The sequence below is a fragment of the Thamnophis sirtalis genome, unplaced genomic scaffold (genome assembly GCF_051295495.1).
Source record: "Thamnophis sirtalis isolate CommonGarterSnake01/CBP01778 unplaced genomic scaffold, rThaSir2_p1.2 scaffold_2, whole genome shotgun sequence".
In the NCBI taxonomy this organism is placed as follows: domain Eukaryota; kingdom Metazoa; phylum Chordata; class Lepidosauria; order Squamata; family Natricidae; genus Thamnophis; species Thamnophis sirtalis.
Window position 1 is genome coordinate 113,152,188 of NW_028261382.1, and position 13,857 is coordinate 113,166,044.

Here is a 13,857-nt window from a genome sequence, read left to right on the forward strand (position 1 = left end):
GGAGAGAAGCAATTTAGAACTGAGGAGAAATTTCTTGACAGTTAGAACAATCAATCAGTGGAACAGCTTGCCTCCAGTAGTTGTGAATGCCCCAACGCTGGAAGTCTTTAAGAAGATATTGGATAGCCATTTGTCTGAAATGTTGTAGAGTTTCCAACCTAGGCAGGGGGTTGGACTAGAAGACCTCCAAGGTTCCCTCCAACTTTGCTATTGTATTGTATTGTAAATGGTGGGGACAGGGCTAAATATGTGGTTAAATATTTTAGAGGAGGGCTTATTCTCAGAGGAGTGCTCATTGTAATGCATACGCTTATTATCCACACGGGGTTCTATTGGGCTTATTATCCAGGGAGGTCTTATTTTCGGGAAAACGTGATGTGTGTGTGTGTGTGTGTGTGTATACTGTATATACATACATACATATACATATACACATACCACACACATATATAGACAGACAGACACATACACATAGATACACATATACATACATACTTACATACATACATACATACATACATACATACATACATACATATATATATATATATATATATATATATATATATATATATATATGTAGGTCTCTAGTTGTTCGGGTTTTCTCCCGCGTAGAATTGGAGATGTCTAGGCGACGTTTCGACGAAGTCACATTCGTCATCTTCAGGCTGCTGCTGACTACTTCAGGTTTGGTGTTTCCAGGAGTAGTGAAACACCACTACTCCTGGAAACACCAAACCTGAAGTAGTCAGCAGCAGCCTGAAGATGACGAATGTGACTTCGTCGAAACGTCGCCTAGACATCTCCAATTCTACGCGGGAGAAAACCCGAACAACTAGAGACCTACATACTAACACCCGCGAAAACCTCAGAAAATATATATATATATATATATATATATATATATATATATATATATATATATATATATATATATATATATATATATATATATATATATATATATATATATATACATACATACATACATACATACATACATACATACATACATACATACATACATACATACATATATATATATATATATATATATATATATAATATATAATATATATATTTTACACACACACACACTTTTCTTTTGTGCTCTTTCTGTTTTGTTTTTTTCAAATCAGGCCTGTCTAACCTATAGCATTAAATTATATAACAATTTTCAGCATGGTTACTCATCCTAGTTTATGTTCCTATAAGGAACAAACTATAAGCAATAGCTTCATAATCCATTGCCTTGAGAGTATAATAATGTGACGTTATAGTTCCATAGTCATATAGATATAGTCTATTTGATTTTATGCATTTCTGTTTGTCATGGCCACGAGGCTCATAAGGGCAATAGGCCTGCATCTGGTCGTTGTCACCTGTTAAGCACCCCCCAGGGAGCATGTGAAGCTTAAGGAAAGCTACGGATGGGATACGGTGTAAAGAAATCCCTCTGCCCCGTATCAGTGGAGATGGAAAGATTTGCCTTGTTGCTATTGTGATACTGATATGCAAGCTATTCAACATATTGTAAAAGATTGCCCACAAGGTGTGTTCTCTGGTCCCATAGAAAATTTTCACGAAGCAACGCCAGTTGGACATCCAGTTGTGAGGCCACTGCCATACCCCCTTAGAGGTTTTGTATATACAGGTAGTCCCTGACTTACAACAGTTCATTTAGTGACCATACAAAGTTACAGAGCCACTGAAAAAAGTGAATTATGACCGTTTTCACAGTTATGACCTTTGCAGCATCCCCATGATCATGAGACTAAAATTCGGATGCTTGGCAACTGGTTCATATTTATGACCATCACTGCACCCCAAAGTCATGTGATCCCCTTTTGCAACCTTCTGACCAGCAAAGTCAATGGGAAAGCCAGTTTCACTTAACAATTGGGTTACTAACTTATCAACTGTGATGATTCACATAACAATGGAAATAAAAAAAAGTCATGAAATGGGGCAAAAGTTACTTAACAAATGTTTCATTTAACAACAAAAATTTGGGGCTCAATTGTGGTCAAGGACTACTTGTAATTACATGGATTGTCTGTATATGTTTACTTCTCTCCTGTCATGTTCTCATCAAACAATTAACAGCTGTATTATTAACTTAACAATTGCAGCGCTTCACTTAACAGCTATGGCAAGACTGGTCATCAAATGGGTCAAAATTCATTTAACTGTTACACTTACCAATAGCAATAGAACTTAGACCAGGGGTCGGCAACCTTAAATACTCAAAAAGCCAGAAAGGTCCTAAGCAAAATTCCCTTCATGCATTTCTGGAGAAGACCAGAAGTCCGGTTCCCCCACCATAGAGTCTCCTCCTAGTGCGGTGTCCTTCCTCTACCTGTCCTAATTGTGGAACTGACCAGAAAACCCACCCCTTGCCATAGAGTCTCCTCCTGGAGCGCTGTGCTTCCTACCCACCCACCGGAAGCTCCTCTCAAAATTGTGGCACCGACCAGCAACAAGGGAGCCGCAGAAGAGAGATGAAAGAGCCACATGCGGCTCCAGAGCCCAGGTTGCTGACTTAGACTTATATATCATTTTACAGTGCTTTACAGCCCTCTCTAAGTGGTTTACAGAGTCAGCGCATTGCCCCCAACAATCTGGGTCCTCATTTTACCCACCTCGGAAGGATGGAAGGCTGAGTCAACCTTGAGCCTGGTGAGATATGAACTGCCAAATTGCAATCAGCCAGCAGTCAGCAGAAGTAGCCTGCAGTACTGCACTCTAACCACTATGCCACCGTGGCTAGCAACATAAATGTAGGGCTCAACTCCGGTCATAAGTTGAGGACTACATGGATGTGTTTTTGAGCTTGATATATTTTTTTGCCCCTTGTTTCATCATAAAGAAGGGAATGCATAGTCTAGTGGAAAATGCAAAAAGCTCCAAATTGGATGTAACTTACTTTCAATCTTCCATCTTTCAAAGGTCTAGAGGAAGAGGCTAATGAATGTTTCCGTGAAGGAGCTGGTGGTAGCAGTGGAGGTGATATGGGAATATGTACTTCTGCTGCTTCAGGTTTGGGGAAGGCTAAATGAGGCTCTCCGTGTTCCACATCAACATAAATGTGATCTGATGGAAGTGATGGAAGTTGACTTATGTGAGGTTGTGCTGGAGCAGGTGAAGCTAGAAAGAAGTCAATATATAAAATTCAACAAGAGGCACCACCAGCTGGTTCTTTGATATTTCTAGGCCGGCCCTATGGGCCAGATTTAAGCACCCCATAGACCAGATCTGGCCTGCAGGCCTAGAGTTTGACACCCCTAACTTATAGGACAGTGGTGGAATTCAAATAATTTAACAACCTGTTCTCTGCCCTAATGAACGGCTGTGTGGGCGTGGCTCAGTGGTCATGTGACTGGTGGCCGTGGCCAACTCAACGTCACTCACGTCAATGGGCGCTTCGCCTTAGCAGTTACAATCTAATAAGGGTTAACGGGAGAGGCAGTTTCTGTAAGCAGGGCAATAAAGATTAGGCTAGAAATAAAACCAGAATGTTTCCTTCCTGCCTTCCTTACAGGATTAGCTCTGTAAAGTGGAAAGAAGCAAAAGGAGATTTTTTTTTCCAACAACCGGTTCTTCGAACTGCTTAAAAAGTTAACAACCGGTTCTCCCGAATAGGTGCGAACTGGCTGAATCCCACCACTGCTATAGGACTACCCTCATCAGACCTCTAGGCCACTACCACCACTATCCTTCCATGCTGCTCAGTTCAACAATATAAAACAAACAAACATTAGAATTTAACAATGACACATTAACCAATAAATCCTGCTAAAGTAGATGTCGCAAAAACAACCAGCTCCACTTAATATAGCAACAGCAGCGTGGTCTCCAAGGCCTTACATCTTTACAGCTCTGTGAAAAGAAAGGAGGGTGGATTCTGATCGGACTTTTGGCATGTCTTACCTTTGTCCACTTCCACAATATCAGCTTCTTTAGCTAAGGAAACGAGAGGTTCCTTGAGTTTGTGCAGAAACTGCTTAAGGCAGTTGACGGTGTGGGTCCCCACAAGTGTGCTGCGTCCGAAGGCCCTCCAGTCAACCACACATATGCTTAGTGGAGGATGCAGAAGTTCATTTTCGGGCAATTCCTAACAATGGAGAAACATAAAAGAACCAGTCAGATCTTTCCTTATCTTCTCAAAACGGCAGTTTTGCTCATTTCCTTTTGGCACATTTTAGTTCCAACTGGAAATGGGTTTTCTATCAAATCCCACAAGAAAATCCTCTGGCAATTGGATTTCTGTAATTTACTTGAGATGATTTGCAGTTTGTCTTCCGGATTTTTTTTCCCCAAGAAGCCGGATTTCTTTAAATATCATATCTCATATTCGGTAGAAAGGCCACTGGTGTTTTAGAACCTTTCATCAACTATTTCCAACATGTCGTTGTTCCTTTGAACAATCCCATTAAATGTCACAAAGATTAAAATCTATTGGATTTAAAATCACTGCAGATGTTTCTCTTTAAAAAAATAGCCTTAGTTAGGTTTTTAGGTTAAAAATCTATACCGTGTACGGGCTCTGGGAAGTGGGGGGGGAGGGAGGGGGGTGTTAGGGGGGAGGGGGGATATATAGTATGTGTTAGATTTTAAAGTAACGCGACTGCACTTGTATACTGTTGCTCTTTAATTTCACTGTAAAAATAGGACAAGCTGAATATATTAATAGATAGTAGAAATACACCGAAGGGAGGAGTAGAGGGATAGAGAGGGTGGGAGAGAGGATGGGAAGGAGGGTGAGAAGGAAGGGAGGGAGTGTACTGGGAGAGAGGAGTGGTAGAGGGGGAGGGAAAGTAGGGTAGAGGGAAGATGGAAAGTTGGAGGGGGGCGAAAGAAAGGGTGTATGGAGGGTCGAAGAGGTACATTGGGTTTCTATTTTGCGGGGTATTGTTGACAAGAGGAATGGCTGTGTTTATTGTTTATTGTTATATGTCCCCGGTTATGCACAGTATATATGTGACTGTACGAAATGAAAATGGAAAACAAAAAACACATTTACAAAAAAAAAATAGCCTTAGTTATAGTCCAACCTTACATAAACCTCTCAGTAAAAATCCCATTTAATTCCAGGCATTTTGTGATTTGAAAACAACAAGCCTCTGATTTTGCACCTAATAAATCCTAGTTATTAGATTCACCTTCATTTTCATTTTAATTAAAGTCACGTTTGAAGTCTAAGTCCATTTATTGATTCATAAGAACCTTGGAACAAGAGACTTGTCATAATTCGTTCTTTCCAAACTTGGATAATGTGCTACGGTGGCTAGACTTTTATATTAGACACAATTTATTTGATCAGTCTACCTGATTAATTTCTCATGAAACATAAATTCTTTGATGATCACTACAACAGGAGCGTATTGAACTGACACTTCTGAAACTGCACACAAATTAAGATAATTAAAACATCAAAGCCATACTTGTCCAAATGTTCTAATGAACTTCACCACTCATAAAGTGCACAGCAAGATATATACATTATGCAAAGATCTTACTAAAATAAGTATATGATCTGATAATGTGAAAAACAAAAAAGCACACATGAATTATAAATTTGCAAAAAATATGCATGCATTCTCAGTATTTTTTTAAAAAACATTCTAAAACATGTAGAAATGAAATGAAATAGATTGATAAATAAGCAACCAAAGATTAAGTTTTCTCTCTTTGTTTCCCATGCTATTTTTTTCCATTTAAAACATCAGTTAAATTGCATTTCTCTCCCTTTCTTCCTCTACCTAATTTAAAGTCCAACAATTCCAAGTGGGGAGGAAGACACTGGAAACATGGAGGCTGTCTGGAAAGATCGTTTTAATGATGAACAGGACCATGTGGTTTGAGGACCTGGGTAGTTGAGCACATGGGTGAGAGAAAGAGAGAGATTTATACACTCTCTTGAGCCCTGCCTTAGAACTTCCTGTTCCTGTGTAAGGGCAGGTGTTCTAATTGGTTGTCAGACTGCCATGGAGCGATGCAGGGGTAACTTTGTAGGTTGTCTTGAGTCCCAGGCTTGGTTGAATCTTGCTGGATGATGCTGCAATGAAGAGGCTTGTGTTCTGAAAGGGTGTTGGGCAATTCCTATTATGACTTAATGGCTTTGGATCTTGAGTGAGGGCTAATCCTATCATGTCCTGAGGGTGAAGGTCCTTTGTTTTGTAGATAAGCTGGCTCAGCCTTTTGTCTGCTGATGGGGTGTAGGGGGCAGGGAGCTGAAGCTCTGAGTTTATGTCTTTAGAAACAAGTTCCTCCTTAAGGGAAAATATAATATTCTGCCTTTTTAATATCTCCTAGAATATTTCATTTTTCTAGGAGAAGGGTGGGCATTAACTTTCTACAATCTTAATGATGTAATCAACAATTCTGTAATATTTTTCTTAAAATTGTATGCCAGATGCCGCTAGAAATGTGAAGTGCATAGGGTGCAGTTAAAGTTAGTGAAAAACAATGCAAGAGGAGTTTGGAAAGTTAAGTCTTCGATTATTTTCTTTCTGGACATAGTTTCAGAAGTGGGTTTCTGCTAGTTTACCTTGGATCGGGCAAACTGGTAGTGGTGATGGCGGGAGGCTTCTGCACGCACACGAACGAACCGGTGGTAAAATAAATTGAAACCCACCACTGCATAGCTTCTTCTTTTTTTTTTAAAGTAAGAATTTCCTCTCTACTGTGCAGACAGCATTAGGGATAAAAATTTCATGGGTATGAAACATACTGTAATTCTAACTGTTGGTTATCAGCTGTCCCACAAGAATGGCAGCTGAAGAAGGTAGGAAAGTTATACTTAATTCCATTCTGATATTTTAAAAATGAAATGAAATTCACAATCAGGTTGTAAACTCTGATTTCAACCACAGTGTAAGTGTCAGGCCCTAAGAGCCTAGATAAACATGTGGAATTACTTCTGAGCCATTTCCCTTATTGTTCCTCACCTATAGAGGGAAATCTTGCTAAACTAAAGCAACTATTTGTTTTATATAAAGAGGTATTTCACAAGAAGGTATTTCACAATATATAGAGGTATTTCACAAGAGTCCTCCACTCCAATAGAATCCCTTACGCCACCAGGCTCAAAATTTTGGGCTTAGACAACCTGGAACAGAGGTGGGTTTCAGCCGGTCCTGTCCAGTACATGCGTACCGGTTGAAAGAATTTAGCGTGCTTCCCGTACCGGGGCTTCCGGGGGCCTGGTACCAGAATGGTCCCTCCCCTGGCCTGCCCCCCCTGCCAGCAGAAGCTTTCTGGGAGGCTTTGGCTAGTGCAAGCACGCGGAGGGAGGGTGGGGAACCGCAGAGGGAGGAAATCGCATGGATTCCCCACCCCCTTCATTGGAAACGAGGCAGCTGTCAGAGGAGAGAGCAGCTCACGCCCGTGGGCTTGCCCAATGAATCCTCCCTCCTGTTCCTTCTTCTGCTGTTTGGGTCACACTCCCTTGTCTTTGACAGCCACCTCATTTCCAATTTGGAGGAGAAATCCATATTTTCCGTCCCTCTCCATGGATCCTCATCCCAATTCAAAACGAGGCAGCTGTGAAAGACAAGGAAGCACACCCCGCGCAGCGTGTACAAACAGCAAAAGAAGGAACAGGAGAGGAGTTCCACGTGGGGCATTTCAAACAGCCGAACTCCCCTCCTGTTCCTTCTTTTTCGGTTTGAACAAGCCACGTGGGTCGAGCTCTCTTGTCTTTGACAGCTGCCTCATTTCCAATGCGGGGGAGGGGGAGAAATCCATCTTTTCCATCCCTCTCCATGGATCCAGGCCCCAATTGGAAACGAGGTGGCTGTGAAAGACAAGGCAGCGTGCCCCACGCGGCATGTACAAACAGCAAAAGAAGGAACATGAGAGGAGTTCCACGCGGGGCTTTTCAAACATCCGAACTCCTCTCTGGAGTGGAGCGTGGAGCGACTCCGGAGCCCATCTGTGACCCCCCCCCCATGGAAAACATAGACGTGCGCACACACACTGCACAATTACAGCCCCGGAGAGTGGAGACTCTCAGAGGGAAGCCAGAGGCAGTGTGACAGTTGCGCCCCCCCACCCTCAGAGGGAGGAGGGCCAGTTAGGAGAGGGGCTTTGATCCTGCTGCCTCTGGCAGACAGAGCTTTACTGCCCTGCGGCGAAGATTCCATCCGTCATCGCACAGCCTTCATAATGGCAGAAACTTGTTCTCACTCACCAGGGCTTGTGCAGAGGCTTCCCTCTCTGGGCCTGTAATTGTGCGGGGCATGCGCGTGTCTATCTTTTCCATGGTGTGGGGATGCGGCCGGAAGACGAGGAATGCGAGAGGGCCATTCTTCTTAAGAGAACCTATCCCCGAAGAGGGCGGATGTGGTGACATCGGTCTTGGGATGTTGTGCTGAGCCCCCCAGGGAAAAATGCCGCTGCCAGGTACTTTTAACCTATATTTTGGTCTTATGGCTGCAGAATGCTGCAAAAAACCGTCAATACAGTCTAGTTGTTGAGTGTTTCAAATGTGATTGGAATACTCAACAAGATATGTGTGTGTCTGTGTTTGAGTGAGTGAGTGAGAGAGACAGACAGATAGACACACAGAGACAGACAGACAGAGAGAGGAACAGAGAGAGGGGGGGAGAGAGAGTCAGACAGACACACACACAGAGAGAGGGAGGAGACAGAGAGAGAGAGAGAGACAGAGACAGAGACAGAGGGAGGGAGAGGAAGACGAAGAGCCACAGAGAGAGAGAGAGAGAGAGAGAGAGAGAGAGACAGACAGACAGACAGACAGACAAACAGACACACACACAGAGAGACAGAAAGAGAAAGAGAAAGAGAGAAAAAGAAAGAAAGAAAAAGAAAGAAAGAATCAAAGAAAGAAAGAAAGAAAAAAGGAGATAGAGACAAAAGGAAGAAAAGAAGGAAAGAGAGAGAGAAAGAAAGAAAGAAAGAAAGAAAGAAGGAAGGAAGGAAGGAAGGAAGGAAAGAAGGAAAGAAGGAAAGAAGGAAAGAAAGAAAAAGAGAACTTATGACCACAATTGAGCCCAAAATTTTGGTTGCTAAGCAAGAGCATTGTTAAGTGAGTTTCACCACATTTTCCAAGTTGGCCACGCCCACCTGGTCACATGACTGCCGAGCCACTCCCACAAAACTGGCCACACCTACAGAATAGGTTCTAAAAAATTTGAAACCCACGACTGACCTGGAACTACGCCGCCTATGGTCTGACCTAAGCGTAGTACACAAAATTATCTGCTATAACATCCTATCTGTCAACGACTTCTTCAACTTCAACCTCAAAAATACATGGGGAAACAATAGATACAAACTCAAGGTAAACTGCTCCAAACTTGATTATAGAAAATATGACTTCAGCAACAGAGTGATCAATGCTTGGAATGCACTACCTGACTCTGTTGTTATATCCTCAAACCCTCACAGCTTCAATCTTAAATTATCTACCATGGACCTCACCCCATTTGTAAGAGGTCCGTAAAGGGGGCATGTATAAGCGCACCAGCATGCCTACCATTCCTGTCCTACTGTCCCCGTTTATTTGTATTCATTTCCTTGTTCATGTCCATGTTTATACATATATCTGCTATCTTGTACATGTTCAACAAACTAATACAAATGAAATAAAATACAAATACTATTTGCATCACCATAGATATAATCTGATAATTGCTAGGGAGGAGCCATTTTAACTCTCTTCCTCCCAACCAAACTATCTAAGCTTCCCTGCCTGGTCGGCCTCTGGAATGCAGCCCCTCCCACCTGGGAATCCAGACTACATTCCACTACAGTAAGGCAAGCCGTAAGTGAAGTGATTTGTTCAACGTTACCTACTGCCCTTCAGAACTCAATCAAAACTGAAGCTCATGTCCCCCATGGGTTGCATTGGGCTAGATTATTAAATTATTCTTATGCAATTGTATCTAATGCTATTTCATCATTTTAAGCAAAAGGCAAAGATTGCAAAGATGAATATATTTAGCAGAAATTTGTATGTATGTACCACTTCAAACCGGTCTGTTAGGGTATTAAAGTTGGGATTTTTTTTGTAGCTCTGGATCACACAGGATTTTACTCCTTTACTGGCACATTCAATGAAGACTTGGGGACGATCAACAGATAGAAACTGCACTTTCTTCAATTCCCGAAGACCCCAGAATAGAACCTGTGGCAGGGAAAGAAATAATATGTAATGTCTACAGAATTCACTTCAGGGATCAATGTATTAAACACAACAACCCTTTAGAGGAGGTGATAATTTGGATCCTCACACTGCAGGTTGGGAGGAAAGGAGAGAAGATAAGGTTGGTAAAAAGAGCATTGGGTGTGGATAGCTGGTGATTGGGTTAACCATGAAGCAATGAGATCAATCTTGTTTTTCTTTTGGGCAACTTATAAAGGACTAGCTGGATACCTGTGCTTTGTGACAAAACTATGTGATCAGGCAATGCAAGAGAAATCTGGTTCAATCTGCTGGCTCAGTGGTGGGCGGTGATTGAAACACATAAGGGAATATCGCTCCCACCGCCTTGAGCCCGGAAGCAGTTCCATAGGTGGAAGGCGTAGACATTTTGGCGAGGTACCAACATTTAGTACTGTACCCAGACAGCTCCTGAGTGAAGGAATGGAATGTCTGCCAGGTTGAACTGAGGTAGGAATGTGAGGCAGCTGGCAGTTGGAACAGAGTTCTTTTCAGGTGGGAAGGGGGAGTAGAACTCCTTAGCATCAGAGCATATTAATTACTGTAAAAGAAATACTAATAATCTGATGATCCTTTTGAAAAATCTTTTCTTAGCGAGCACCTAGAAGCCAAGAGGAACATACGTGCCAAATGTCAAGTTTGTAGGCTTTATAGTTCTGGAGATTTCATGATGAGTGAGTGGTACTTGGCTTATATATATATAGATAAAGCAACTGACCCCTGATTGTGTTAATTAACTAATTCATTAGTTAACAAGAAAGAAAAGCAAAAGAATAATTGAGGACGAAGAGGCACACAACTTAGATCTCTCTTTCTTGGCTAAGAATCTTAAATTAGAATGTTAATACATAGTGAATTGCGAGGACCTACTTAAGTGCGGGACAATCATGATCTCTCAATCTCTCCTTCTTTCTCTCTCTCTCTCTCTCTCTCTTTCCCCCTCCCTTCCTCCCCCCCTCTCCCTCTTGCCCCCTCCCCCCTCAAAGAATGACATCCATACTGGTGTGCATCAGAAGTACAAATAGATGTGAACAAACTCACTTTGCCTCAGCATATTTTACATGCACTACACAAGGGCTCAGAGGATCATTAGGCTGTTCATTTTATCCAAACTTACTTCTATTCTATATTTACTTAATACAGGTCGTATATTGGCTGGGACTGCATAGATTAGACTGGCATCAGGAGGATCAAGAGGTGGAAGGTTTTCTGGGCCAGAATCAGGGACCTACAGTACAAAAAAAACATGTTATTGTTCAGCCGCGATGCTATTCAAAGCACTCTGGGGAAAAAAAACATTCCGCAATTCTCCCTGGAATTAACCTAATCCTCTTTTGATCAAATTAACAGTCCTTCTGCCCCCAACTTTTAATTCAAATAAAACCTTCCTATAATGATTTTCTACATAAAGATCATTCTTACTGGAAACTCTGCAGATCTATCTAGGTGGTCTCTAGAAGTCAAAATAAAACCGAATAAACTTGAATCCATTTATTAAAAATGAAATTGTTCCAAACTCACCTGAAGCAGTTCAAATGCAGCCAGAAGATCTCCCCCTGAAAGACTGCCACAGTAGAGAGGGTGGTAACTAAGTTTTGGGGGTTCATATTTGTCCTCCACCAGCCTAGTTACTGGAGCAGCCACAGTTGCACCGATATATTCTGATTTTCCCTATTTGTTTAAAAAGGAAAAAAATACACAATGTCATTTATGTTCACACTAGCTGTGTAACAAGTGTTGCCCAGGTATTTATTTATAGGGGGAAAATGTCCGGATCAAATGTAATTCCTAATATTGGATTTTCCCCCTTACCATCCCCCTTGTGGTAACAGCTGTGAAGCTGTTACCATGGCAACTCCACTGCACTGCACTGCACAGTAGAAGCCATTTTACGGCACTACAGTAGAAACCGTTTTAAGGCACAACAGACTGTATCTTAACAGAACACATAACCTGAGGGGTTTTAGGGGTGTCTTACCCCACAGTATTTGCTTCCAGAGAGTAAGTCATCTGTGTACCAAGTTTGGTTGAAATTGCTCCAGGCGTTCCAGAGTTATGCTGGAACATACACACACACACACATATACATGGCTCTCTGTGTATGTTCGAATCCCAGTAAGGGTATGGCTAGCTGATGAGAGCTAAATAGCTTGAAATAGATCTATACTAGTCTCCCTTTATTTATTTATCAGCACAAACACAACATACATACATACATACATACATACATACATACATACATACATGTACACACATACATACAGACACACAGACATACACACAGACATACACACACACAGGTCTTGTTGTATTCGGGTCTTTTCCCATGTCAGATTGAGATTGTCTTGGCAACGTTTCAGCGAGGTCTCACTCGCCATCCTCAGGCTGGGTTTTGGGATCTTCAGGCTGGTTTTGAGCCCAAAACCCAGCCTGAAGATGGTGAGTGAGACCTCGCCGAAATGTTACCAAGACAATCTCAATCTTACATGGGAAAAGACCCAAATATAACAAGACCAACATATCTACACCTGTGAAAATCTACGAAAACACACACACACACACAAATACACACAGATAGATAAATACACACATACATACACCCACACACACACATATATATTCTGCTGATCCTCCAAGCTCATGCTTGCAATCATTGGAATAAGCAAAGGCATTACTAGCAGCATAGCAATATTAAATATCTGGATTTCAACAGAAATTTGTTAATCTATCTTAGTACTTCTATATGTCTTTGATCAATCAACTATAAGTGGCCCATTAGTCTACTGATGGAGGTAGAAAAAGAGAATTCTGGCAGCATTAGAAGAGCTGGAGATCCAAACTGAGGGGGGGGGGACCCCTATCCATATGGCTGCTAAGAAACAACACTAATTTGATGGCACATAATCAATTAACACAAATTAAATAACAAGTGTGCCGTCATTTAATGAAACAAACTAAACCCTTGGTGATATTTCAGAAGCAAGAATGGGCATCATGTCAATATTCCCTTAGTTAAGATAAAGTATGTTAATAGCTTACCCGAGCCCATTAAATTCTGATATCCTATCTGTTGCCCACCTCAAGATTTGGCAAGATAAGCATCCATTTCCCCCAAAGAACACTCGGAACCCACCATCCAAATTAAAATAATTGTGTATGGTGGTTAACACTCATAGGACCCCTGGGTACTTTCTGGTGCCAACAATTTATTAGATCTCAGGTAACAAACCAGGAATCTTGCAGAAATTCTAGTGAGACTTCAGATTGAAGCGTTTGTGCTACTCCAACATTTCATTACCCAGATTAGATAACATCATCAGTGCACTGATAATAAAATGGGTAATGAAATGCCTACAGCAAAACAAGCAAGCTCAGAGATCACCAAGGACTCCTCATTTCAACCCTGAGCTAAAAAATATTCTCCTTTATTGAGACTTCGGGATTTTTTTGTGAGATCCCAGTGAGAGATGGTTGAAATTATTTTCCATGTAGTCCTTTCATAAGTTTGGGAGGATTTGGATAGGGACACCAAAGCCATAGCAAAATTGGGGCCTGGGGATCTAAAACTATGGATGTTTTGTTTCCAGGTGAGCATCTAGTTCTCAAGGCTCTCATTTGAGCTGCTAGATTTGTCTTCGTTTGCCTGTGAGTTTTTTCCTTGTCTTTCT

At 41.6% G+C, this 13,857-nt stretch overlaps 1 protein-coding gene across 2 annotated transcripts in view; it reads right to left on the reverse strand.

Moving 5' to 3' along the window:
* FER1L6 (fer-1 like family member 6) overlaps positions 1 to 13,857 on the reverse strand; it is a 120,746-nt gene that overhangs the window by 38,321 nt on the left and 68,568 nt on the right. For both annotated transcript variants that reach the window (XM_087706697.1, XM_087706696.1), the window contains exons 22-26: positions 11,711 to 11,860; positions 11,307 to 11,417; positions 9,992 to 10,153; positions 3,931 to 4,114; positions 2,927 to 3,147 (exon numbers count right to left, since the gene is read on the reverse strand). In XM_087706697.1, coding sequence (XP_087562823.1) covers positions 2,927 to 3,147; positions 3,931 to 4,114; positions 9,992 to 10,153; positions 11,307 to 11,417; positions 11,711 to 11,860 — 828 coding nt within the window. The remainder of the gene's footprint in view (positions 1 to 2,926; positions 3,148 to 3,930; positions 4,115 to 9,991; positions 10,154 to 11,306; positions 11,418 to 11,710; positions 11,861 to 13,857) is intronic.